General features: G+C 43.0%; 1 protein-coding gene and 1 long non-coding RNA gene across 13 annotated transcripts in view; one reads left to right on the top strand and one right to left on the bottom strand.

Annotated features, from left to right (window-relative positions):
- The window catches only part of MAGI2 (membrane associated guanylate kinase, WW and PDZ domain containing 2), a 1500648-nt gene extending 1493373 nt beyond the window's left edge, over positions 1 to 7275 (top strand). For all 3 annotated transcript variants that reach the window (XM_069587784.1, XM_069587786.1, XM_069587785.1), the window contains one exon: positions 6326 to 7275. In XM_069587784.1, coding sequence (XP_069443885.1) covers positions 6326 to 6975 — 650 coding nt within the window. In that variant the 3' untranslated portion in view covers positions 6976 to 7275. The remainder of the gene's footprint in view (positions 1 to 6325) is intronic.
- LOC138439249 (uncharacterized) lies at positions 4217 to 25239 on the bottom strand. Of its 10 annotated transcripts, XR_011256654.1 has the most exons (8): positions 23823 to 24023; positions 15067 to 15182; positions 12062 to 12146; positions 11879 to 11922; positions 10989 to 11145; positions 8380 to 8592; positions 6998 to 7194; positions 4217 to 5489 (listed from the first exon to the last, which is right to left on the bottom strand). It is a non-coding gene; the product is annotated as an uncharacterized lncRNA (long non-coding RNA). The 10 variants fall into 10 exon arrangements; XR_011256650.1 differs by lacking the exon at positions 12062 to 12146 and having other exon boundaries at positions 15067 to 15264; positions 23823 to 25239; XR_011256651.1 differs by lacking the exons at positions 12062 to 12146; positions 23823 to 24023 and adding an exon at positions 22479 to 22594 and having other exon boundaries at positions 15067 to 15264.
- Positions 25240 to 25348: the final 109 nt, after the last annotated feature.

A 25348-nucleotide genomic window follows, 5' to 3' on the forward strand; every position in this document is an offset into this window, starting at 1 on the left:
CCTTCCCAGGTGTGCTGGACATATCCACCTGCTTCTCTTCTGTGAGTTATCTCCTATCTGTGAAGCCTAACTCCTGGCTACTACCACTTAGAAAAAAGCCTATTGCACGAATCTTCCTTGACTGTTTCCCCTTCCCACCCCTGATGGGCAGTGGTTTTCAGACTATTCCGTTAGAGCTTCCATGTTCCTGAGAAACGGCCAGAGGAGCCACTGCAGTGGGCTTGGGGGTGAATGGGAGAGACTGTGGCTCCACTCAGCCAACCAAAGATGTCCAGCTTTTATCTGTTTTACATACTGCACTTTTAAGATTTTAATTTAGAAGAATGCATTGCTTTCTAAAACATACTTGGAATAAATAAGCCCACATGTTTCTCTTCTATCTTGTAGATAGTTTACTAATTAAGACTGGTCCAATCTGGATTATCAAGATGTACCTTGTTTAAAAAAAAAAAAGCTGAATTTCAAAATCTGTTCTCCATGATACCCCTCTGATGGGTTATACCGGGATATGGACTCTCTCTAGCCCACAGGACATGCTTGGCTGTTATCTGTAGACCTTGACTGTCTTCTTCAGTTTACTCCAGTGCAACGTCTAAATAAGCTCTTCTTCCATGTGTTTCCTGATGTGGAAAAAGTTAGGAAGCACAAAGTACTGGAAGCACTAAAATATAGTAACACTTGGGGCTTGGACTCTGGAATTTTATGTAGTCAGTCATATTGATTCTCACTAGCTGAATGGTCCTGGCAAATTGCTTAGCTAAGCCTCAGTTTTCTCATCTGTGAAATGGGGATGACAGCACCATTTCTTAAGAGCTGCTGTGAGGATTAAGAGAGAATATTGTGACATGCCACAGTACCTGGTATGATACTTAGAACGCAGTGAACAGTAGATCCGCTGTTAATAGCCCCACCTTGCACTGAGATTTGCCCTCAACTGTGGAAGTAAATTTTGCCATGGCTTTACTAGTGCCGCACCTTTGATAATGCTTGTGAAAGGGTATAGATGTGAAACACAATAAACAAACATAAACATTAATAACTTTAAAAACTGTGACTATTAACACCTAGTTTATACTCTCTGATGATAAAGGTGAAACAAATACGTATTTGAAGGCTATTAACAGTGCCTCCAGACTGGAAACACTGCTTCAGAAAGAGCAGAATCAAATACATTTTTCTGAAATTTTTTTAAATGCACATTTTTATTTATATTTTGTTAAAAAAACAAGCATCTTCATGATGGTAGAACAAATCCAAATGAGCCATTATGGTTGGAACATGTCTTAACAAGCTTTCTTCTGAATACCAAGATGACTTCACAGTACTGTCTTCTGATCTAATCATTTATATTTTCCTGTAATATTCTAAATTAGAAGAAAATATATTCCTGTATAACCATATCAGTATTCTCTAACCCAATTTATAAGAAATAATGCTTAACCAAATCCAGAAATCTCTTTGCAGAAATTTTACTCATTTCAGCAAAAGTATTTATGTAAAAGATGTTTCCAATATCTAGTTTGAATATTTTTTATCTTACTATATATTTATCCTTTTACTATTTTATTGAAGTATGGTTGATTTACAGTGTTGTGGTAATTTCTGTTCTACAGTAGAGTGAGTACATGCCCATTCTTTTTTCTATCTGCTTTCCGGCTGTGGTTTATCACCGACTGTCTCTGTGCTGCACCGTAGGACCTCGTTCACCCACTCCGTATGTGAGCGCTTGCATCTGCTGACGCAGCAGCCCCCGCCCCGCCTCTGGCAGCCAGTCTGCTCTCTCTGTCCGTGTCTGGTCTGCAGCTAGCCTCATCTGTGTCACATTTTAGATTCCACGCGGAAGTGACCTCACATGGTATCTGTCTTTCTCTTTTTCTAACTTACTCCACTTGGTATAATCATCTCTAGTTGCATCTAGGTTACTGCAAATGGCATTATTTTTTGGTGTGTAGTATTCCAGCGTATATCTGCACCAGATCTTTATCCATTCATCTGTGGATGGACACTCAGGTTGTGGGATTGCTGGATCATAAGGTAGTTAATTCTACTTTTAGTTTTCTTAGCAGTTTCTGGAAAACCATTACACTGTTTTCCACAGCGTCTATGCCAACTTACATTCTCAACAACCCTGTAGGGGAGCTTCCTTTTCTCCACATCCTCTCCAGCACTTGTTATTTGCAGTTTTTATGATGGCCATTCTGACCACTGTGAGGTGGTACCTCACTGTAATTTTGATTTGCATTTCTCTAATATAATTAGCGATAAGGAACATCTTTTATAAGCTTCTCAGTTTGTTTGGTCCCGTTTGTTTCCTTTTCTACTGCCTTGGGAGACTGACCAAAGAAAACACTGGCACAGTTTATGTCAGAGAATGTTTTGCCTATGTGCTCTTCTAGGAGTTTTACGATGTTACGTCTTATATTTAAGTCTTTAAAAGCCATTTTGAGTTTATTTCTGTGTATGGTGTGAGGGTATGTTCTAACTTCATTGATTTACATGCAGCGATCCAACTTTTCCAACACCACTTGAAGAGACTTTTTCCACTGTAGATTTTCAATTCAATTCAGGTTCAAGGTGTGACAACGTGAGGGATATTTTTAAAACATATAATATTATCCCCAACCTTAAGACATCTAATCTCACTGTTCTAATTCCAGCTAATAATATGCCCAGCATTTCCACAGATCAATACAACACCCCAGCTCTGGTAACTGTTCCTCTGTGTCCAAAATTCAAACACAAATAGCATTTCAGAGACTATTTGGATTAATAATAGATCTGCCTCTGACAGTGCTTCAGATGGGAGTTCCTGTCAAGCTGCCCTAGAAGAGATGAGCCCCAACCAAGAGAGTTGATAGCAAAGGAGTCTAGTGACAGTTCTCCAGCTGAGCTTGTAGAACCTCACCCCATTCAGAAAGTCGTTCAACAACCCTGCTCCATTACCTTCTGCTCTGTAGTCTTGAACAAGGTAAACTTTTTGTGCCTTGGTTTCCCCATCTGTAAATGTGCAAGTTTCCAGGTGAGTAAATACATCTTACTCAGAATAGTTCAGAATAGTTCGTGGTACCTAGGAAGCACTTCAATCCATGTTAGCTGTTGTCAATATTAGTCATTCCAATGGTGGTGATAGTAGTTACTTTCCTAGACACCCTAATCCAAAAGGCAGCCATTAGGCTTTGGGCCCCAGACCTCACTGAGAGGAGGAGACAAGTGCAGGAACTCTTTTTCAGGGTTTGGGGGAACAGTCAGCCCATGCTGGAAGCCTGGAGGCTGTCAGGTAAGGGGTAGAGGGGGAGACGGATCCTCTTTCCCTGCAACAATCCCTGGCCTCCTTCCTTCCTTCCAAGGGTCTCCCTTACCCTTCAGCACAGAAAAAACCCAACTCTTCCTTGACTTATTTTCCTCTTCTGTACAAATTTTTGCTGCCAATAAGAGCCACCTGGGAAAACCAATAATACAGATATTTACTACAATAAGTAGTTTATTCCTAGCAGATCACCTCTCTGGTTATTGTCACTCTAGTGATATTCAATAAAATAAAAAGAGTGGTTGAAGCACAGTAGATAAGTTTTTTGTTTTTTTTTTTTAAAGCTTGGACATATGAAGTGAAAGAGAGCATTTTATTTTTTCAGTATTGCCAGGTTCCTACAAGATAATTTAAGAGGTCATACACCTTTTAACCCAGAGATAATGGTGTGTGTTTGTGAGTGTGTAATGTGTGTACACCATATACTAGTAATATGTAAAGTGTATCCACTGGTTTGTTTTCTAGAAGAGATCCAAACTGGCTAGAGCTGATAACAGCAAGGGGAATAAAGTTGATCTAACTTAGGAAAGGGGTTTGCTTCTCCCTCAAGGGCGCGTAAGACATTTCGGTTCTGTCTCACCTGTGGGCTAATCTGAACATTCACTGGCATGCTGATTCACGCTTCCATAGGGATGATGTTCCTTTAAGCGAAGGCATTATCATCATTATAACTGCGACGATTACAGAGGGAAAGAACATCTGTTGTATCAGATGGACTTGGATCGGGGCCCTCTCTGCCCTCTGCATCCGAGGAGCCACCAGGGAAAGCTGAGGACTCCTCCGCGTGGACTTCCTGTCACTGGTGTCCTCCTCCTGCTCTTTCCACAGACTGCCTTCTTTCCTCTCACATTTCAAACAGGCATCATCATTTCACCACCATCCTCCCCTTGGAAAGTCTTCCATTTCTACTTGTGCAGTAGACTTATTTTTTATTCAAATACACAGTGAGCAGGTATTATTGTGTCAAGCACTATGCTAGATGTTAAGTCCACTGTGATACACAAGACCAGTTGTGGTCACTGCCCTCATGAAACTTATAATCTACTAATTGAGACTTATGTTAATCAAAGGGGCATCCAAGTATTAATTCCAAATTATAAGCACTACAAAGAAATAAAAAGACAAGAAGCTCTCAAGGAGACCAGAGTACCTACTGTGGGTTGGGGTTCTCTTGGGTAATATTTAGGAGTCCTAAAGAATGAAAAACCCACCATGTGAATCACTGTGGGGTACAGAGGAGCCAGCAGTGATGTATGGTCCCAGAATACGAATGAGCTTGTGTGTTTGAGTAACTGCACAAAGACCAGTGTGAATGAGGAAAAGGGGATGAATGGAGGTGAAGCTGGAGAGGCTGGCAGGGGCCAGACGAGGCAAACTTTTGTGGGCTTTGTTAATGATTTTAGCCTAAGAGCAGTGAGAATCCACCAAAAGTTTTAAGCAAAGGAATGGCATGATCAAATTTATGTCTCAGCCACATTGCTGTGGCTGCTGCATGGAGACCAGAGGTAGGAAAGAGAAGAAGTAAAGAGAAGACTGGGTTATGGTAGGAGCCCACGTGAGAAACGAAAGTTTGATAGGAACTGCACTGAGTCTGCAGACTGCCTTAGGTAGTACAGCCCATTTGGATAATGTTGGATCTTTCAATCCAGGGTGATGGTGGCCTCATAGAATGAGTTTAGAAGTTTCCCTTCCTCTGAAATAGTTTCAAGAGAGATGTTAATTAACTCTTCTCTAAATGTTTGGTAGAATTCACCGATGAAACCATCTGGTCCTGGACTTTTGCTTGTTGGGAATTTTTAAATCACAGATTCAATTTTAGTACTTGTCATTGGGCTGTTCTTTTTTTTTTTTTTTTACTTCTTCCTGGTTCAGTCGTGGGAGACTGTACTTTTCTAAGAATATGCCTATTTCTTCTAGGTTGTGGGAGGACTTTTGCAATGTAATCCTTCTCCAGTTTGTGGGTCTCCCACCCGGGTGGTAAGGGATTTGATTATATCGTGAGTGTGCCCCTCCTACCGCTATCTCGTGGTTCCTTCTTATGTCTCTGGATGCAGAATATCCTGTTCTGGTAGATTCCTGTCTTTTATCAGTGGCTGTTCAGCAGTTAGTTGTGACCAGCACGTTCACGAAAGGAGGGGAGCTCAAGGTGTCTGCCTTCTTGTCTCCAACCAACCTCAGGTTCCTGCAGAATAAAATAATTTGTGTTTTAACAATAAAGTTTGAACATCTAGTAGACAGCCTTATATTACCTGTTTGAATCTTGGAACTCAGGTTGACAATGTAATGCCAAAGGAAAGTTGGGGGGTATCCATCCAGGAAGTCAAAGTTTCTACAAAACTTTCTAACACTTTAAGGCAGAGCCTCATAGAAGGGTCCCTCCTTCCACACCAGCCTGGTCCCACTGCCCACCCCTGTCCCCCAAAAAATGAACCTTTTTAGGTGTCTTTATCCAAATTCTCTGTCTGGTGGTCACTAAGAAATATGTCTTGAGTGACACTGAACTACTGAGGTCACTCCCCTAACTTCTTCCAGAGAATGCAGGCCAGTATTTCTCAAAAGCTGGTTCTCCATTTTCTGAATTACCTGGATGCCTGTTAAAAATGCAGAGGACTTCCGTGGCCCTATCCTACTGGAAGCTCTGGGATTGACCATCGAAGAATCTGTATTTTTCACGGCTGTCCTAGGAGATTTACGTTCTGCCAAATCAGATATCCACACAGGACTGACTGTCAGACCTGATGACACCCCAGGAAGTTAGAAGGGGCCAGGACAAAGGGGTGGATTAGGCCTGGGCTTTGTAACAGCCTTCCTGAACCAGCAAGGAGGGGAAGGGGGGGGGCGCGGTGGGGTGTCAGCTGCCCTCTTGGCAGTGGGGGTGGGGGTGGCAGTGGCTTTGGGCATCGAGAGCAGGGAGTCCCCGACCCGACCCCCTGCTCTCATTCCCAACGTGGAGGGAGGCGGCGGGACGTGGAAAGCGTGTGCGGCCGGGCCCTAATGCCTGCGCTTCCTGCCCCACAGACGAACCCGGCTCCTGGAGTGCTCCCGCTGCCGCCTCCCCAGGTCTGCCGGAAGTAGGCGTCTCCCTGGAGGACGTCCTCTCTCCATTCTCTCCATCACATCCAGCCCCACCCTCCGACCCTTCCCACCAGACAAGCCCAGACCCAACTTGGGATATCAAAAGGGAACACGACGTTAGGAAACCAAAGGAGCTTTCAGCCGGCAGCCAGAAGAAGCAGCGCCTTGGGGAGCAGAGCGAGCGCTCGGCCAGCCCGCAGAGGGCCGTGCAACCCGGGTTCGAGGAGGCGCCTGGCGGCCAGGGGCAGCCTGAGGCCGGCAGGCCCTCCTCGGAGACCAGGGCGCCTGGGCCCGCAGTGGCCGAAGCGGCGCGGGCCGGCAACAAGGATGGGCTGCAGGCCACGGCGGGCTCCGAGCTCGGCCGGCATGGAGGCCCCGGCGCGGCACCTGCCTTCGTGGGCCCGGGCCGCGGCGGGGGCGCACGGGAGGTCGAGGGCCGGGCGGGGGCGCGGGCGGGGTCCAGGCAGGGCGCGCGGCCCCCCGGGGGCGCCCCTGCGCGCAAGGCTGCCGTGGCGCCCGGGCCGTGGAAGGTGCCAGGCTCCGACAAGCTGCCGGGCGTCCTCAAACCCGGCGCCTCAGCCCCGGGGAGATGAGCCCGCCGCCCCGCCTCAATACCTGCAGGCCGTTCTTAGGTTCCGTCTCTTGGCGTTTTAATTTATTTCCACTGTCACATGCATAAATCCACGAGGCACCAAGGCTTGGGAGCACCGACGTGAAGCCCCACGTGTCCAATAAGCATGGTCCGGACGGTGTCCACAGTGCAGACCTAACTGATCCTAAAGTCCCCTGTTACACAGTGGGGGCTTTGGCAGCTACGGAAGAACCAAAATAACATGAAGAACATCACAGAGAATGCAGTGTAGCTTTAGTAAAAAAAAAGAAAAGAAAAAAAATTTCCCCCACTGCATGAAGGATTTGGCTGTCATCCAAACTTTGTTTCAAGAAACTGGACAAGTTAAGAGCAATCACAAACTGGAATATCGCCTTAAAAATCAAACTGCACGGAGCAAGCTGAAACTGAGACAAGATTATATCTTTTAATTGATCTGAAGAGTTGTAAATAAATTGTTCTTGACATATCTAGACAGGGGTTAAAAGGTTTCTTTGAAACATTCAGAACTGTTCGCCCATGACCTGTTTCCACGGCTCACTTGTGGCACCCATCACCAGTCTTAGAAGCAGTGTTCCCTGCACACTTGCAGGGTGAGTTAGAAACCTAGTGAATTCACTGGTGTGATGCCATTTGTACTGCCATTTCTGTAATCACGTTTCTGTACATTTTCAGTGGTAGAAAAAAAGGTTTTAAAAATTGTATTCTAGGCAACAGTTTGCCATAAGTCAGAATTTTGCAGTTTAGCTCATAGATCTTAATCAGTTTTCATCTACAATACAAATTTTATAATTGAAGGACCATTATTTGTTAAATTGAGATTGGCATTGCTGCAGTTCCTTTATGAGAAGGCTTTCCTCTCCTCTCAGGCTCAGAGATAGGAGTTTCTTTGACAGCAGTGTTATATTTCACTCATTTGTTGTCTTTTTAAGATTCCTCTTTCCATTACATTTTCACCTTGACAGAGCAAAGTATTCCTCCTATATTTCTCAGATTACAATGAATCTCTAATATTAAAAAATCATTATTATAGCCCATTTATTTTCATTAAAGAACACGGATCTTTTTAGCATTCCCTTCTGCTTACCTTATTTTTTTCTCCTTTTATTTCTGTTTGGTTTGCTTTTTTGTCTAGATGTTTATTTTCCTTGCCCATGGTTGATAACCTAGTAAAATTTCAATGCTTGCCTTTCTGCTCTGCCATTTTAATTTTTAATCTTTCTCTTTAAAGTTTTACCTTCAGTTAGTTATCCATGCATTCTTATTTGTAGCTACACATACTAAAAGGCAAATGTTTCAGAGGGCAGTTTCTCTTTTATGTGACCTGAAATAATGAGGCTTCCCATACTCTGCCCCTCACATGAATTCAAATGCAAATAAACCTTACCTCCCCTACTTGAAGTCAGAAAGTCAAAGAGGGAGATCAGGTCCATCACAAGAGGGCACATGTAAACAGTTTCCTTGGGTTGCCTCTTTCCTTTTCTTTGTAAGTGCAGTATCCTGAGCACCAGCTGTTTAATTCCCACCAGGCAGAGGTATAGTTTAGTTGTTTGACAAGAGGACAATGTAGTTGAAAGCCTCAAGTGAAGAGTCTTGCAGCCTATAAAAGCAATTTCCAAAAAATGAAACTAAGTCATCATAAACTAAAGCACAAACACATGTAGCAGTTTACAGTACTTTTGGTTTAATCTCAATTAGTCTTTCTCCCCTGGACTAGAAATCCAGTCTATTTTGCCATTAAGTTATTGAATCTGGTTTTGGACAATGCTTCTATAGTGTAGCTGCACGTCCGGGTACTGTATCCTCTGACCTTTATTTTCCATGTGTTACAAAAGGATAAAAAAAAAAACTGAGATTACGCTTGCATAAACTCTAATTTGCACAGTTCACAGCTACTACTTGTGCAGTAATTGCTTTATGCGGCTGTAATCCATAACCTGTGAAGACAGCACATCATCTAAACCCCATTCCAAGTAATATTTCTGTGTAGTGTTAGCTGTGAATTTACCCTGTACAGCTGTATCTCTATAAATATAATTACATGTATTAATAGTCACAGAAAGACTGTAAGTGAGCAACTATTTTTATGAAACGCACCACTATGGATAAATTAACTTTTACAGAAATCTTGTTTACTGTATGATATTCTAAAACACTGTCAAATAAAATATATATCCAAAAATATTTTCTTTTTCCAACTATATAGGCTGTGTGTTGTCAACTGAAAAAAAAAAAAAAAATTCACAGCATGAGAGTTGTGAGTTAAGTCTTATTGGGGACAAAATGAGGACTATATATAGCCCAGAAGACAGCATTTCAGAGAAACTGCCACAGAGAGGTGGGGAGAGGTCAGTATTATGTATGATTTTAGTGAAGGGTGGGATGTGCAGTCAAGCACATGTTTTGGTGGAGGCTTGCTGCTAGTCATGAGGAGCAGATGTCACCTTTAATGATTTTAGTGCTTTTCTAGGTATGAGGAGATGCAAGCACTGAGCTTGTAAAATCTCCAGAGAACATCTGATTATCAAAGGCCTGTTCTGCCAGAGCAGTGTCCCATTCCTGATCTCCACCCTGACCTCCATTCAGGAGGTGTTGAAGGTCGGTGACTACAGTGGCGAGTGACCTCATCTGTGTAGAGGCAGATGGCACGTGCCCATTTTTAGTTGGCAGGGTTCCCTCATGGTCATAAATGTGTGGACTGGGAGGCACTGTGTGACTATTTTGGCCCATGGTGCTAGGGATCCCTAGGTCAGGTGAGGCTTTCATTGTTAAGTCACTCGGTGTGCTGTTACTGGACTGGGCCTTCTTAACAGCAGTCAAAAGTCTCTGGACAATACCAGTCTTACTAGTCTATTATGGTCCAGGAAAGAAAACTCCCTCTTATTGCTTCTTCCCATATCTAGAGTCATATCTAGTGAAATCATCTGTCTCATATATATTTATATATATATATTTAGAGAAGAACTATATATCTGGTCAAGTGCTTCCAACCATCATTTTTTCAGAGGTTCAGTCACACATTTGATAACACAAGAAACAATTTTGTAAAACAGGCAATATACAAATAATATAGCTACCAGTATTGGTAAGGAGCAGCCCAGTACATCCCCAGGCTGTCTTAGTCTGTTTCCCAATCCTGGCACTGTCCGTAAGGCACCCAGCCCAACTTCCTGGTGTTACTAGGCTGGCTCTCCTTGTGTGTGTGTGTGTGCTCAGTTGCATCTTTTTTTTGTGGCCCCATGGCCTGTAGCCTGCCAGCATTATCCCGTCAAGGATACTGGAGTGGGTTGCGATTTCCTCCTTCAGGTGGACTGTTTACCACTTTCGCCACCTGCGAAGCTCTGGCTATCTACAGTATGGTTTAACTGTACCCAACATAAAGTGAAAGTGAAAGTGAAGTTGCTCAGTCGTGTCCGACTCTTTTGTGACCCCGTGGACTGTAGCCCGCCAGGCTCCTCTGTCCATGGGATTCTCCAGGCAAGAATACTGGAGTGGGTTGCCATTTCCTTCTCCAGGGGATCTTCCCGACCCAGGGATTGAACCCAGGTCTCCCGCATTGCAGGCAGAAAGGGAGTCTTTAAACGTAAATGGATATAGCCTAGTGTTAACCACATAAATTAGTCTCAAAATTGTGGGAGCTAAATTCTTTGGCTAAAATTTTTTTGTCTGTTGCTCTGACTGAACTTGAAAATGTCTATTTATGGCCAGAGTCAGAGCAGGTATTATTAATTGGCCAGGTGAAGGGATATCACCTAACAATGGTGTCCGAAACAGAACTATAATTTCTTTCTTTTAGAATATATTTCCTAAGAGCCAACCAAAAGGAGAGGAGAAATCCAAGGTAACACAGAAATACTAGACACAGGTAACTGGTCACAAACCCAATAACTGGATTCAATTTTAAAACCATTATAGGATCATGCCCATGATAGAAAAACATCTGATTTGAGTGTACAAAGGTCCGAGAAGTCAAGAAAACACAATAAATGATCTTACGGATCAGGTCCAGCATCTTCAGTCAGCTGTCTACTTCTGATGTTGTCTTTTTCTCATCCTGGTCTGAGTGTAGTCTCTCCTCTGTTTGAGTGTTGTTTTAAGGTGAATTTGAGATCAGCAGTCCTTTCTGTAGACCAGTCCAGTGTAGGAGCCCTTTCTAAGTGGAAATATTAATCCAAGAGTCAATTTCTTTCAATTTTGCAGTGCATGAGCTAGTGCAGAGTACCTGGTAAGGATCTTTCCACCTGTGTGGGAGGTGGTCCTTTAAAAGATGCCATTTCCAGTACACACAATATTGCTTGCAGGTTGTGGGATACTTGATCTTCCTCTAAAGATAGACTGTTAAGATAAGCTTCAGAGACAAACTTAGGGTGTCCTATTAATTATTCAATTAAACTTAATATAACAGCAAGGAACCATCGGAGGAGTGAGTCTTAGTAAATGCAGACCTCAACACAACTAGAATTTAGTACTCACTGACAAACTCTTTTTCTACAATTACTCTCATTTCTACCAAATTCAGCCAAATTAAGACTAATCTGTTTCCAAAGTCAGTCTGATCTCAATAAACTTGGCCTGATGATTTATATAAATATAGTTGCTTGCATAGGCTTTTTTAAAAATAGCTTTGAGGGGACTTCTTTTATAAGGAGTCCCTGACTGAACCTGTAAAAGGCCTCTCAGAAACAGCAAAGTCATACCCAAGGGCTTGTCACAGACTGTCTCACAGACTTTGGTGAATTCCTTTCCTTGAGACTCCTGTATCTGTTAGGAGATGTCCTTCCTAATATATCAGACAAAGCTACTTGGAACCTAAGCACTTCCAATCTCTGGAGAGATCAGATAGGTGAGATAAATGTTTCAATTCAGTTTACAAAAGCATAATTTACCAAACACAAGTTATATCAGGTTGAGGAGGAGGGTTTCCTTGTATCTGGAAAACACAGATTAAAACCAGTTACTTTTCAGATAGAAACCATAAAAATTACAGCCAGTCATCAGTTCATTCACTCCTATTGTTAACAGTTTTATGAAGCCATTAGGTTTCCTTTCAGAATTCCTTAATTTCTTACCCAGTTCAGCATTATTGTCTGAAAGTCAGAAACCTATACTTGTCCTAATGTTCTTCCCATAAATCTTTTTGAAGAGGAAGCATTTCTGTAAAAGCAATCAGAATAAAACCATAAATGCCAATGGTCAAAAGACATATGGCACTTTTAAAATCTGACTACAATGCAACTGACAAATTTGGCTACTGCTATAACAAATAACACTTTAATAACTAGAATTATGACTGATAATTTTACCAGAAGTATCAGATTTTAAGAATTCCATGCAACTTCTGGAGTATCTATGTTAATAACATTTCCCCTTATAACATAACCTAAAAAGACTTATTACTCATTTGACAATACTTCCCATGAAATTTAACATACCAAATGAACCTAATTAGTTTAATATCTGTCTCTAAAGTTTTCCAGGGGCCCTTTGAAGCATCCCCAAATTAGCTAGGGGTCAAAAGAACTTCATTAGAATTTGATTTTCGAAGTTTTGTTAAAAAAAAATTATCAAAAAGTTTTAAAACCCTCTGTCAGACAGGATCATAGGTCACTGCAGAATAACATTCCCTTAATAAAAGTGACTGAAACTCCAATATTTTGGCCACCTGATGCAAAGAGCCGACTCACTGGAAAAGACCCTGATGCTTGGAAAGATTGAGGGCACGAGCACAAGGGGATGACAGAAGAAGAGATAGCTGGAAGGCATCACTGACTCAATGGACATGAGTTTGAGGACATGGTACTCCTTTGAGTATCCAGGAGATACTGAAGGACAGGGAAGCCTGGCGTGCTACAGTCCATGGAATTGCAAAGAGTAGGGCACAACTTAGCGACTAAGGCAAATACAGATCAGATCACTTAAAAGGTAAAGAAACTTAAAAATGTTATCAAAGACAGCTCAACATTTTAAGAAAAATGTCTCTTAGAGACAAAAACCAAACTCAAGTCTTGTACCAGCTTACTTTTAAAATTCATTTACTCCACTAAATTTAAACTTAGCCAGTTCTAACCATGCACAAAACTTTTTTGTTGGCAGTGTTAATTTGAAGGAAACAATTGCCAGAAGTTGAGTTGATTTTTAAAAACTGCAGTTGTCTTAGATTTTTCAAAATATAAGTTTAATGCCCAAATAGGACTTCTTTGAAAGTTGACTCTAAATGCAGTAAAACTGCAAGGGAAAATAACTGTAGACTTTTTTCACCCTAGTAAACAGAGTTTTCTCATAGACACTCTAGTTGGTATTTGCCTGTCAAGTGACTACATCATTCATGAATTGACACTATGTTTCTGTTGCTTGCTATGCTGATTGATACTGAAACTTTTTTTTCCCAAAAAGGTAGGTATCAATCACCAGTAAATTCCATCACATTTTTTTCTTTTAATTCTGGATTTTTTTTCATGCAAAATCCAAGCGTATGCAAAAGCCAAGACTTTGTGAAAAGCAGTGTAAAGGTGCGAAATGAATGGCCAGATAACCTGTTTGCAACATAAAACAATACTTGCACTACAGAGAAGAAAGAGTTCTAGGAAGTAACAGGAATAGGATAATGACAACCGTGCCATCAAGATTACAATCCAAAGAAATAGTTCTCAACCCTAATCAAGACTTCCCACTGATGTCAACAGGAGGCCTAAAATGCCCAACTGACCATTTTTACTCCAGTAGGCTTTTTCTTTTTCAAGATTTAAACCTACTGTGTATCGCTCAGAAAAGTGAGAAGCTAATACAAAGTGTGAAATCAAGCACACAAATTGAGATAATTACCATAAATGTATGTCGTTCTTTATGGAGTAACCAGAGAAAGGCCAAGTGCAAGCTGAAAAAAGCAAGATCTATGAAACAATGTATTTAGTTTAAAAAATGAGGTGTCAGTATTAATCATGCACAGCCAATTACATCTTAAAAGGAAAAAAATCATTATGACATCAAAAAGATCACAGATCAGAGACCAAAGGTATCAGGGCAGGGACAGGGCAGCACCAGGGCTGAGCAAGTGAGGAGCCTCAAAGGACAAGGCTTTACCATGAATCAAGTTTCCAAGGTCAGGCAGAAAACAAAACATGAAGATAGCCAAGGTGGGGACTGGGTGGACCAATAAGCACATCCCTCCTCTAAAGCTGTCATCTGTCACTGGAACTATCTTTCAGTTCCTCATGAGAAGGGTTGGGGGCGTGGGGGGGAGAAAAGAAAACAGAAATCAGCTTTTTATATGAAATTTATGGTTTTTAAAGTTTGACAAGTTTAATTCACATTTTTAAGAAACAATGAACAAGAAGATTCTTATCTTCTACCACAACTAACCACCTGCACACCGAGTCTGGCCCACAGCCTACCAATCTGCAGCCTCTGTCTTGGAACAACAGCAAGGCTTTCAGCAGAGAACCCCTTGCTTTCATCAGGATCTGATTCCCCTTCCAAGCAGTGGATCACACACACCCCAGACCTGGTGAAGTGTGTGGCTCCTGGGGGCTGCACGTGCCTGGAATAGTTTCAAGTGTGTACTCCAAGTGCAAGGCACTCTGCCAGACACCTGACCACTGTTCCTGCGGTACAGGTGGGTTTGCTGTGAAGCTGGAGGAACTGAAGCATGCGTGAGCCCTCAAGCTTATGTGAAATTTTACATTTTCTTTCATACTGAGTCTCTCCCAAAATGTGTAAGCTTGGGGCTCCCCTAGAATGAATCTGACCCTGCCCAACTGATATTATTTTTCAGGCCAAACTCACTGCAAAATCAAGTGACCTAACTGCTGAAGAAGTTGGACTAACAAGGTTTCTTTTTCAGATAACCATAGCGCCAGACGGGATGCCTACAAAATCTCCAGAGTGCTTTCCAAGTCTTAACACAGTACTGGCACTACATTCAATGATAATGCATGATTCCGCATCATGTCAAGTTTATTTAGGGCACCAACTGAATGTGTAGAGATGATGCTTATGCTTACTGGTGGTAATAGCAGCTGCAGTGTGTAAACATTTGGGAATAAATGATGGAGCAACAATCTCAAACTACACTGACCTCTTGCTGGGCCACACTGGTGGCATATCACTCCGGCAGCCCAATGATCCAGGAAAGCAGAAGTCTGTCCACCGCCCTGGGGGAGGATTGCTGGCAACCGCAGATGAGGGCCGCATCTGTTTTAAAAGATTCTGAGAGTTTCATTGGATCTTTTCTTCTGATGTAACGGTGTCCTGGAGAATGAGTTCACCTGGAAATCTTGTGAAGCAACAAAGTGACCTTTCTTCATTAAGTGGAAGGAAAATTTTCTAAAACCCTCACAAGGTGTGTCCGTGTGAAAGAAGATGCGATCCCCACTGTGCCTTCCTCCTGGGTCAAATGCCTTCACGCCAAGAACACACAGTCCCTGGAGGGCACACAGACTTTCCAGGGCTCACACAAGCAGAGACCTATCTTACTTGGAATCCACTTCCAGAACTTCATCTTCCATTTTTATGCATTTCAAGGCCTGTGGTTTGCCCACTGCCCATTCCCACCTGCCCTACACAAGGACCCTTCACATTATGGAAGAAAGATGGACTTATCATGTAACCTAAATTCGACTCTGTTCATCCCCCTAAAGTGTAAAACCTCTAGGGCATTAAAGTGACAACTGGAGAAGGCAGCCTTTGGGAGTCAGGAGAGCAAAGCAGAGAGCGTCACTTACACGGGCAATGCCTTCCTTCAATTCAAGAGCCCTGTAGGGTTCCTATCTAAGAATTAGCACCCACGTTTATCTAAATTTTAAAATAAAGTCAGACTTTTTTTCTGATTAAATGTGTGGCTTGGCTGTTTGTCTGACTTGACCACAAGGACTAGCTTTTCAAGTTAGATTATATAGCAGGTATTTTCCATAAGTTAAATGAGTCAAATCTGCAACTACAAGGTTTAAATAAGATACATTTAAAGCATATATAAAAAAAACATATCCTTGGCAGTATTTAAATTTGTGGAAAAAACATAGATGTCAAGTTAAAAATGAAATCAGATCTAGAATTTTTATAAAATTATCTTATGGGCTACATGAAACAAAAGGAGCATGAAGTTAAACCTACTTAACTCAGCTTAACAAACATTTTGAACAGTGTTGAGTACCTACTATGTATAAAGCATTACAGATGCATAGAACACAGCCCCTGTTCTCAAGTTGCCTATAATCTGGTTAGAAGATCAAGACAGTTAACACAGTGGGAATGTCTGTTTCTACAAAACGCAGAAATGGGTGGAGGCAGTTAGAACTGACCTTGGACAAGAGGTCTATTAGTGGGCTTTGGAGGATGGGTAGGATTTCAAAAGGTAAGGGAGGGATAAGGCATAGAACAGCATGAGAGAAGTCAGAGTTAAGAAAGTTGGAGGTGCATCAGAGAAACAATGTATTGTTTATTTTGACTGAGACTGACAGAGACAGAGAGGCAGAAGAATAACAGACATAGGGGCAAGAAGATCACAAATGCTATTATGAGCAGTCGAGCGTCATTAGAGCTTTCTGAGCAAAGATGAACTCAGCACTCAGCTCTGGGAGGCGGCCCTGGCGGCCCTGTCCAGGTGCAATGGAGACAGGAGACGCGCTGGCAGGCACTGACATCCTCCGGTGAGAAATAAGGAGACCTGAGTACCTGTTAAGGGTGCCAAGATGTAACCAGGGACTCTGACTCGAGCACACAGTACATATACAATGACCCGTACACATTTTTAAGTTGTTTCTCTTAACAGCTGAGACATGTAATGGTTTGCAGTGGTGCTCCGGAATTCTCGTTCAGCAGATGTTTTTCAGTGTCAGTCATGTGACAGGTACTGTGCAGAGGGCCGAGACTACAACTTTAAACCAGACAGGCACTACCCACCTGTCAGAGATGTGCAGGCTTTAAATATCAGGAAGCTAATTCCACAACTAGTTACGTTACTTGCAGATGTAATAAGAGCTACAAAGGAGAAGTGAAGGAGTCAGAGTGGGCAAGCGGGAGGCCCCGTGAGGCCAGGAGGGGTATACCCAGGGCTTCTCCTAAGAAAACAGCCGGGGACTGGTTCAATGTGTGCAGATATCAGGACAGGAACAGTGTGGGGGGTCCAGGCCTCGGGAACAAGGTGACAACTTCCCCCAATTTGACAAGGATGGTCCTGGGTTCGAAACTGTTGAGTGGGCATCCAAGCAACACACTCCCTACCTTGAGTCCTGGGCAAACTGGAGCAGTTCAGCAACCTGAGAAGAAAAGGGCCTGGGGGCCAAGCTCCAAATCTGAGACCTGATGGCAGCCCATCACCTGGGGGCAGAGGATATCAAAAACTGGCCTGCAGAAGGCTGGGGGGCCTGGGCTGAAGATTTCACAGGCCTAACAGACCCTGGCCAGGATGTGGGCCTCCACGCCAGGCAGCAGCAGGCACTGACGGGTTTCACTGGAAGGACAACCTGACACGACGTGGGTCCCCCTACAGAACCCGGAGCTGAGGTGGAGCCCACCAGTATGCTTCCTGCCTCTCTTCCTTCCCCTCCATCCTCTGCTGGAGGCTGCAGCCCTCACAGGCTGCTGGCCCGGAACTCACCCTCTCCCAGGCCCCAGATGTGTTTCAACTCTTCCAAGAGCTTTCCTGGGCAGGTATCTAATCAGTACACAGATTCACATTCTTATAATCTGCTCTCTTCTCTATCATCAAGGTATGAAAATTCACCTTGGATTTTTACAATTAATCTTCATGGTGCCTCACATACAATAGGCGCTTGGTGAGTATTTAAACATCAGATAATTAAAAAAAACAACTGGTCTCATGTCTAAATCCACTATAGTTTCCCTCGAATAAAAATGGTTTTCAACATGGTAAATGACCCTGACTAGTCAAAGTGGACAGCTTGCAATTCTTCCCAGGTTTGCTGCTATTTCTACACAATTCTGACAGAAGGGCTTGATGTTATATGAATAGCAGATGGGATCAAGGCTAGCTTCTGCAACCCACCCAAGTGCTTTATCCAAAATCAGTATCATTTTCCCTTGACTTCCTCCTGTTCCTGCTCAGGCCCAGCTCTGTCCCAAAGCCAGCAGGCCTTGAGAAGACCCAGCTCTGGCTTTATTTCAGGAAGGTAAGGTCAGGACCATACCCACAGTGATAGGGCAGGCCTTCTTGTTCCAGCCTTTCTTCCTCTCCACCTGGGGAGAGACTTCCCACTAGCGTCCTTGGCTGAATTCAAGCCCGCTGGGTCCAGCTGGTCAAGGCTCCTCAGATGAACTTGGCCTCCCCAATGTGAATGTTCACTGCAAGGAGGCAAAAGGCTCCTGTGGCTTTTGACCTTGGAGCAGGTCTGGACTCCCTCTGCCTCTCTGCCCCAACTGCAACTCTTCCCAATAACACACACACTCAGATACCATATATCCCATCTGCCTCCCTGCCCAGGCTTCTGTCACTGGTGTCAAGCAGCCTTTGAGGGACCACACTTTCGGCTGGGCTCCTCCAGCCAACGTCTGCCCTGCAACCTGTACCAGGGCCCTGGCACTCTCCCGCTGGTCCCTTGCTTAAGAGACTCTACCCCAGCTCCCTGCTCTGAGACTTCTCAGGTCTCAGACCTGAGAAGACCTCAGAGACCTTCATGGTCTGCTCTCCACTAACCTTCCTGCCAGATGAGGCAGATCATTCACAACCCATCCCAAACATTTTCACTCTCTGTTTTTAATCCAAGTCAACAAGTATAAAACCCAGATTTTTTTTTTCCTTTAACCACTGCTATTGTCAATGAGCTAATGGTATAAGGCTTTGGCAGGTTTCAAAATGGGCTTCCCTTGTGACTCAGCAGTAAATAATCTGCCTGCAATGCATGAGGCACAGGAGACGCGGGGTCGACCCCTGGGTCAGGAAGATCCCCTAAATGGCAACCAGTATTTTCCAGTATTGCTTGGAAAATTCCATGGACAGAGGAGTCTGGCAGGCTAGAGTCCATAGGGGTTGCAAAGAGTCAGACGTGACTGAACATGCAGACACACCCATACCTCTCTGCAAAGGCCTATTTCTCACTCAGGTAACAGATCAGGAGTTGCTGAGTAAAGGAGATTTTTCTTATTTAAGTGATTCAGAGACAGGTTCCTTTCATTTTATGGCTCCATCACAGAATAAAGGTCTAAGCACCAACAGCACTGCCATCTCCTGGAAGCTTGTTAAAAATGCAAGATCTCAGACCCTGCCCTGGACCTACTGTGCCTGCCCTGTGCTTTAAGATCTCCAGATACAGGTGACTCAAACACACATAAATTTCAGAAGTCCTGCTCCACAACCTCAGAGCCCTCTATATCCAGATAGCTGAAGGGGACAGAGGGCTTTCAAGTGAGTATTTCATTAAAAATCCCAGCCTACAAATGACAGGTCACTCCCATTCCCAATCCATTGGTCAGAACTAGTCACATGGGTACACTAGACACAAAGGACTGTGGGAAATGCAGTTCCTGACTGGACAACTATCAGGCAGCTACCACACCACACTATGGAACTAGGAAGACGGATTTTGGTAGACAGACATTTCTGACTCAGAGTACTTTTCGTATTTTTTTCCATGAGTAGAAAGAAATGTCTTCCTCTCTCCTAGAAACTGTCTTGGAATAAAGTGACAGGGCAATTTTCCCAGCTTTCTTTTGGGTTTTTAAATGGATTTTTGTGGTAAGAATACTTAGATCTACTTCCAACAAGTTTTAAGTAAACAATTCTGTATCATTAACTACAGTCGCCATGCAGCCTCCAATGTGAAGGTGGCCCAGCCTGGTGCTAAGTGGACCAACGTACTGGACAAGAAGATGCCCCCACAAGGCTTCTATATGCAAGAGTCTGTGACTACACATCAGTGCTGCTTCCCTCCTCACCCTCAGCTCAGAGGCCATCCCTGAATGACCTTATCTTCCGAACACATCTAAGGTATCCAACCAGGGCTCAGCAAACTTTTCCTATCAAGTGTCACATAATAAATATTATGAGCTATGCAGGCCATTCTGTGACTGCTGCAATCACTCAGCTCTGCCATTCTAGCATAAAAGCAGCACAGACAAAATGTAAACTAATTCACATTATATAAACAGTATGGAGAACTGACTATAGTTCATGTTGCAAACTTTACTGAGTATTTACTAAGCTACTTAATGCCTCCTGTCCAAATCGTAAACTCTGTGAGGACAGGAACCATTTCTATCTCCTTCCGTATTATAATCCTTGAACACAGCACCATAAATGTCACATTTAAATGAAAGAATGAATAGTTAAATGAATGTAAAACATGGGGAAATTTTCAGATTGGAACAGGTGTAGCAAATGCTCTGAGGTCCATCCTGGCCAAGGGCACTGCCCAGTCAGGGCTGCCATGCACCACAGGATCAGCATAAGGCCAGAGAAAGTCATCGGCAGGGTCATTAATCTTGGGCAATCTGGCCCAAGGCCCCTCCCAGAACAGGCTAGCCTGAGGCTTTCACCTTCTTGTCCAATACATCAGACCATTCAGCACCAGGATGAACCACCCTCACAAAGGAAGCAAGGATAGCCGCTAATAGTGCACTGTACACTTGAAATCTGCCAGGAGAAGATCTTAAGCATGTTCTCACCATGACACCTCCTTAGTGAGCAGGTGGCCAAAGGGGAAGAAACACTGCTCTGACAACAGACACCAGGCCCCGCCCCAGGGCACACACGACATGAGTGTGCAAGGGAGAAACAAGCATAACCCTTGAGAGTCCTCAAGAGAACCATCAGAGCCATGCAGAACCATGGAGCTACAGTCATCAAGACTGTGAGGTCCTGGCAAATACACGCAGATCAACGGAACAGGTAAGAGCTCATACACAACCATACATAAGCCTAAATGGCAAGTCAAAGAAGACAGAATAGTCTTTTCAAGAAATATATATATATATGTTCCTTGATGCATGCCTCACACTGCATAGAATTTAACTCAAAATAGATCACAGACCTAAATGTAAAACCTAAAATCTGATAACTGGACTTAAGTAAAAACTGGAAACATGTGCCATTCAAAAGACCCTATTTTTTTAAAAATGGGAAAAAAGAGAGTCAAAGACTGGTAGAAAATATCTGAAAAACAACAACTTGCTAAAGAAATTATATCCTAAATACATTTTTTAAAATTCTGAAAATTCAACAGCAATTCATCAAAGGCATGAAATATTCGTAAAGACATTTCATCAAAGAAGATATACAGAGGCAAATAATTACATAAAAATAATGCCCAGCGTTATTAGTCACTAGGGGAAATGCTACTTACAACCACAAAGAGACATCACTCCATACCAATTAAAATGACTAAAATTTTAAAAGTGATATGCATTGGTAGTGGGAGTGCAGAACGAGACAACCGCTTCGGAAAACAGTACGATAGTTTCTTATACAGTTAAAATGTGCTTGCCATCTGACTCTGAACTCCCACTCTGAGGCAACTATCCAAGTGAAATGAAAATCTATGTTCACACAAAAGCTAGTATGTGAATTTGTATAGTAGCTTTATTTCTTATTCATCTAAAATTGGAAACAACTTGAAAGTCCCTAAACTTGTGACTGGATCAACACGGAGGCACATGCACACACTGGACACACTCAGCGAAAAGGAGACTGGGCAACTCCCTAGCGGCCCAGGGGTTAGGCCTCTGTACATCCACTGCAGGGGGCATTCTGCACCCACCAACCAAGACTGAAGATCCCGCCTGCTGATCCCGCCTGCTGCAACTAGGACCCAGTGCAACAAATAAATACACATCTATATAGCACAGGCTAAGGATACATAGTTTCATTTATATGACGCCCTACAGAGGTAACTCTGAAGACAAAGCTAAAAGGCCAGAAAAGAGAACAGTGGTGCCAGGGACTCCGGGTGAGGGCCGTGCTGACCACAAAGGGCTCCCCATGCACTCTGAGTGGGGAAACTGGTCTACATCTAGACTGTGGTGACAGTCACGTGACCACACTTGTTTGTCAAAATTCACAGAACTATGTAGTCCATATCCTCAGGTTACCCATCCACAAATTCAACCAACCTCAGATCTCAGTTTCAGGGGAAAAATTTTTTTGACAAAGTTCTAAAACAACAAAACTTGAATTCGAAGCATCCCAGCAACTATTTACACAGCATTTACACTGTATTAGGTATTACAAGAAATCAGAGATGATTAAAGTACATGAGAGGATATGCGTAGATTATATGTAAATATAAGGAACCTCAGTATCCATGGATTTTGTTCTCTGCAGGCACGGTGTTCCTGCGGATCCCAAAAAAGGTGAATTTTACTGTATTTGAATTCAAAAAATTATATATGAATAGGATTTCTATTTAGACTTTTAGAAAGAAAATTGATCACTTATGAACCTGAATAAAATTCTACGACTGTAAATAAAACAAGTCAGACTCTCACTCTTTGGCTCACACTCAGCACCCTCTACCCTCTCTCCACACGCACACCTACCTGACTTCACTTCCTTTCGCTCTCCCTGTCGCTTCACTCCAGCTACGCTGGCTCCCTTGTTCTTCCTGAAATAGTTTCTTTTTCCTTTGCTCACGATGCTCTTCCTGTTGTTTTCTGCATGCCTTCCTCCCTCACTTCCCTCAGGGCCTTAGCTCAAAAGTCACTATCAGAGACCTCTTTCCTGATCTTTCTCTCTCGGTATTCCTTTTCCTCCTTACTCGGTTTTACTTGTCTCCACAGCACTTCCCAGGTACCTTTTTTGCTTATTTGCATAAGAATGTAAGCTTTACCTGCTGTCATCACTTTAGTCTCCTAAAACAGTTTCTGAAACATTGTTGGTTGCTCAATCGTGTCCGACTCTTTGCAACCGCATGGACTGTAGCCCACCAGGCTCCTCTGTCCATGGAATTCTCCAGGCAAGAAACTGGAGTGGACTGCCATTCCCTTTTCCAGGGGATCTTCAAATGCTCCATAATTACCTGAGTTTTTTGTTTCTTGAAAGAAGCTTTTTTGAGGTATAATTGACATACAGTATTATATTAGTTTTGGATGTTATAAATACTTGCTAAATGAACAAATAAATGAAAGACTGGATGCAGTGATGGGAGCAGGGATGGAAAGACACAGGAGGGAGGAAGGGAGACCGAAAGAAAGGAATGGGTGGATTAGCTGGTGGAGATGACTGGATATCCTCTCAGAATTTGAATTCAAAACATGAAATGAGAATGAGCAACAACTGTAACAGTAAAAACAGAGATATGAACAACTGTTTTACAGAAAGATTAAACACTAAAATTAGCAGTCACAAATAACTGCAATCTCACAAATAATTAAAATCTCAGTCAGCATGGTCACAAATTTTAACACATGATAAGTAAATGTATCACAGTCTTCTAACTAGCAAGTCTAGCTGCCCGTCTTCCTTACTTCCCCGAGTTTCCCTATACTAACTCTCTTTTGACTAAGGTTCCCCACACTCTTTCTGGGGGACTGGGGGATGGACTGTTTCCCCTGCTCAGGAAGAGCGCCCTCTGCAGGTTTCATAAGAGACCACCAGCCTCAATGTTATGACTACAGAATTTCTGTGTGTCCCCAGGAGACCCCTACAACTTCCTTCTTGCACCATCAGGATAACTTGCCCCAAATCATCATGCCCCTTAACTTTGCTTTGACCCTCAACGCTTTTACCCTCAAACCCTTATCCCACCCCTTTCTGAGACTCCTTTTTCTGATCCCCTTCCCTGAAGCTCTTCCACAGAGCCCTTTGAAAATCATCAGCAAAATGTCCACAACCTTTATTTCTTCTCTGAACTTTTCTGAACCTTTGTAGTCACTGGAACCTACCTTCCCCTTGGGACTCTGCTTCCCCTGCAGGCTCTCAGGTGGTAGCAGTTTTCGTTTCCACTTCTCTTGTTCCTTGAGGGTTAAGTGTCTTTCTTACAGCTCATGTCACTTTCAGCACCTCTCCATCCTCCTCTATAAAATGTTTAGTCTCAAAACTCATGTCAACTGACTTAATAGTTCATTTCTATATATGAATTCACTGCTACAAATTTTCTTCTAAGCCTTGCTTTTATTGCATTCCATAATTTTGATGTTATATTTTTATTTACTTGAAAATATTCTTTAAAAATTTTCCCATGGCTTCATTTTGACCCATGTTATTTAAAAGTGTCATGTTTAATCTCCAATGATGTTGAGATTTTTCAGCTTTCTTTCTATTACTGATTTCTAGTTTAATTCCATGTGGTTGAGAAGAGCCTTTGTAGGATTTCTACTCTATTGAATTTGTTAAGGTATATTTTATGACCCAGATGTGTTTTAATCATCCATATGAGCATGAAGAGAATGAATATTCTGCTGTTCTGAGGTAGAGAACTGTATAAGCATAAACTAGATCCAGTTGATAACAGTGTTGTTCAATTCAACTGTATCCTTACTGACTCCCTGCCAGCTGGATCTGATCTAGCTTAAACTCCACGGGCACTCACCATACTCCTCCCTTGCACCTTGCCCCTCTCTGTTTTCCATGCATTCACTTACCTAAACCACAACTCTGTTCAATCCAGTTTTCTGCATATATATTGCCTGTCTCCACACATACTGACTGTGGTCAGTGAAAGACACCCCAGCATGGTGAATGGTCTCTCCTTAAATTCATAAGCACTAAGATCAGGTGGGATTGGTTTGCTACGAAGTGAACAGACTGACACTCCCCATTCCCCGGAAGGCTCCATTTCTAATCCCATTCTCATGGGTGACTACTGCCTATCTTCTTATTCCCCCTCAGATGGCTAACACCTCCCTAGTCCTCACTCTCAGCAGCTGTTCTGTTTCTTAGTTCAGTGAGAAAGCAGACGTTTCCATCACCGTGTCTACACTTGTACATGTGCCCGCTTACTCTGCCTTCAAGACTTTTACCAGGAATCTGTCTTTCCTTCTAGCAAGTGTCAACTGCTTGACTTCTGCACTGGATTCCCCTTGCTTACTCATAGGTGATTTTCCAGCAATTCTTTTTCCCCTGCAGCATCCGTTTGTCCCTCACTTTGATCTTTCTCATCAGCACACAGGCTATTTTGTCTCAAAATGGCAGGCATGTTCCTTGAAAATTTGCATTTGTTTTTTTTCCTCTTGGGAAGATGCTCTTCCCCAGGACAGTCACATGACTTTCTTCCTCTCCTCCCAGGTCCTTCCCCAAATGGTACCTCTCAGGGATGCCTTCTCCGGCCCCCCTAAAACTGCAACCCCACTGGGTCGGGATATTCCCTAAGGTGACCTCTAATGAGCCACACCTAGAATCCTTCTCACCTTGGGTGAGAGCAGAACCTGTTATTTGCTTCTAACTAATAAAACAGAGCAAAGGTAATGGG

Source organism: Ovis canadensis, chromosome 4, assembly GCF_042477335.2.
Source record: "Ovis canadensis isolate MfBH-ARS-UI-01 breed Bighorn chromosome 4, ARS-UI_OviCan_v2, whole genome shotgun sequence".
Taxonomy (NCBI): domain Eukaryota; kingdom Metazoa; phylum Chordata; class Mammalia; order Artiodactyla; family Bovidae; genus Ovis; species Ovis canadensis.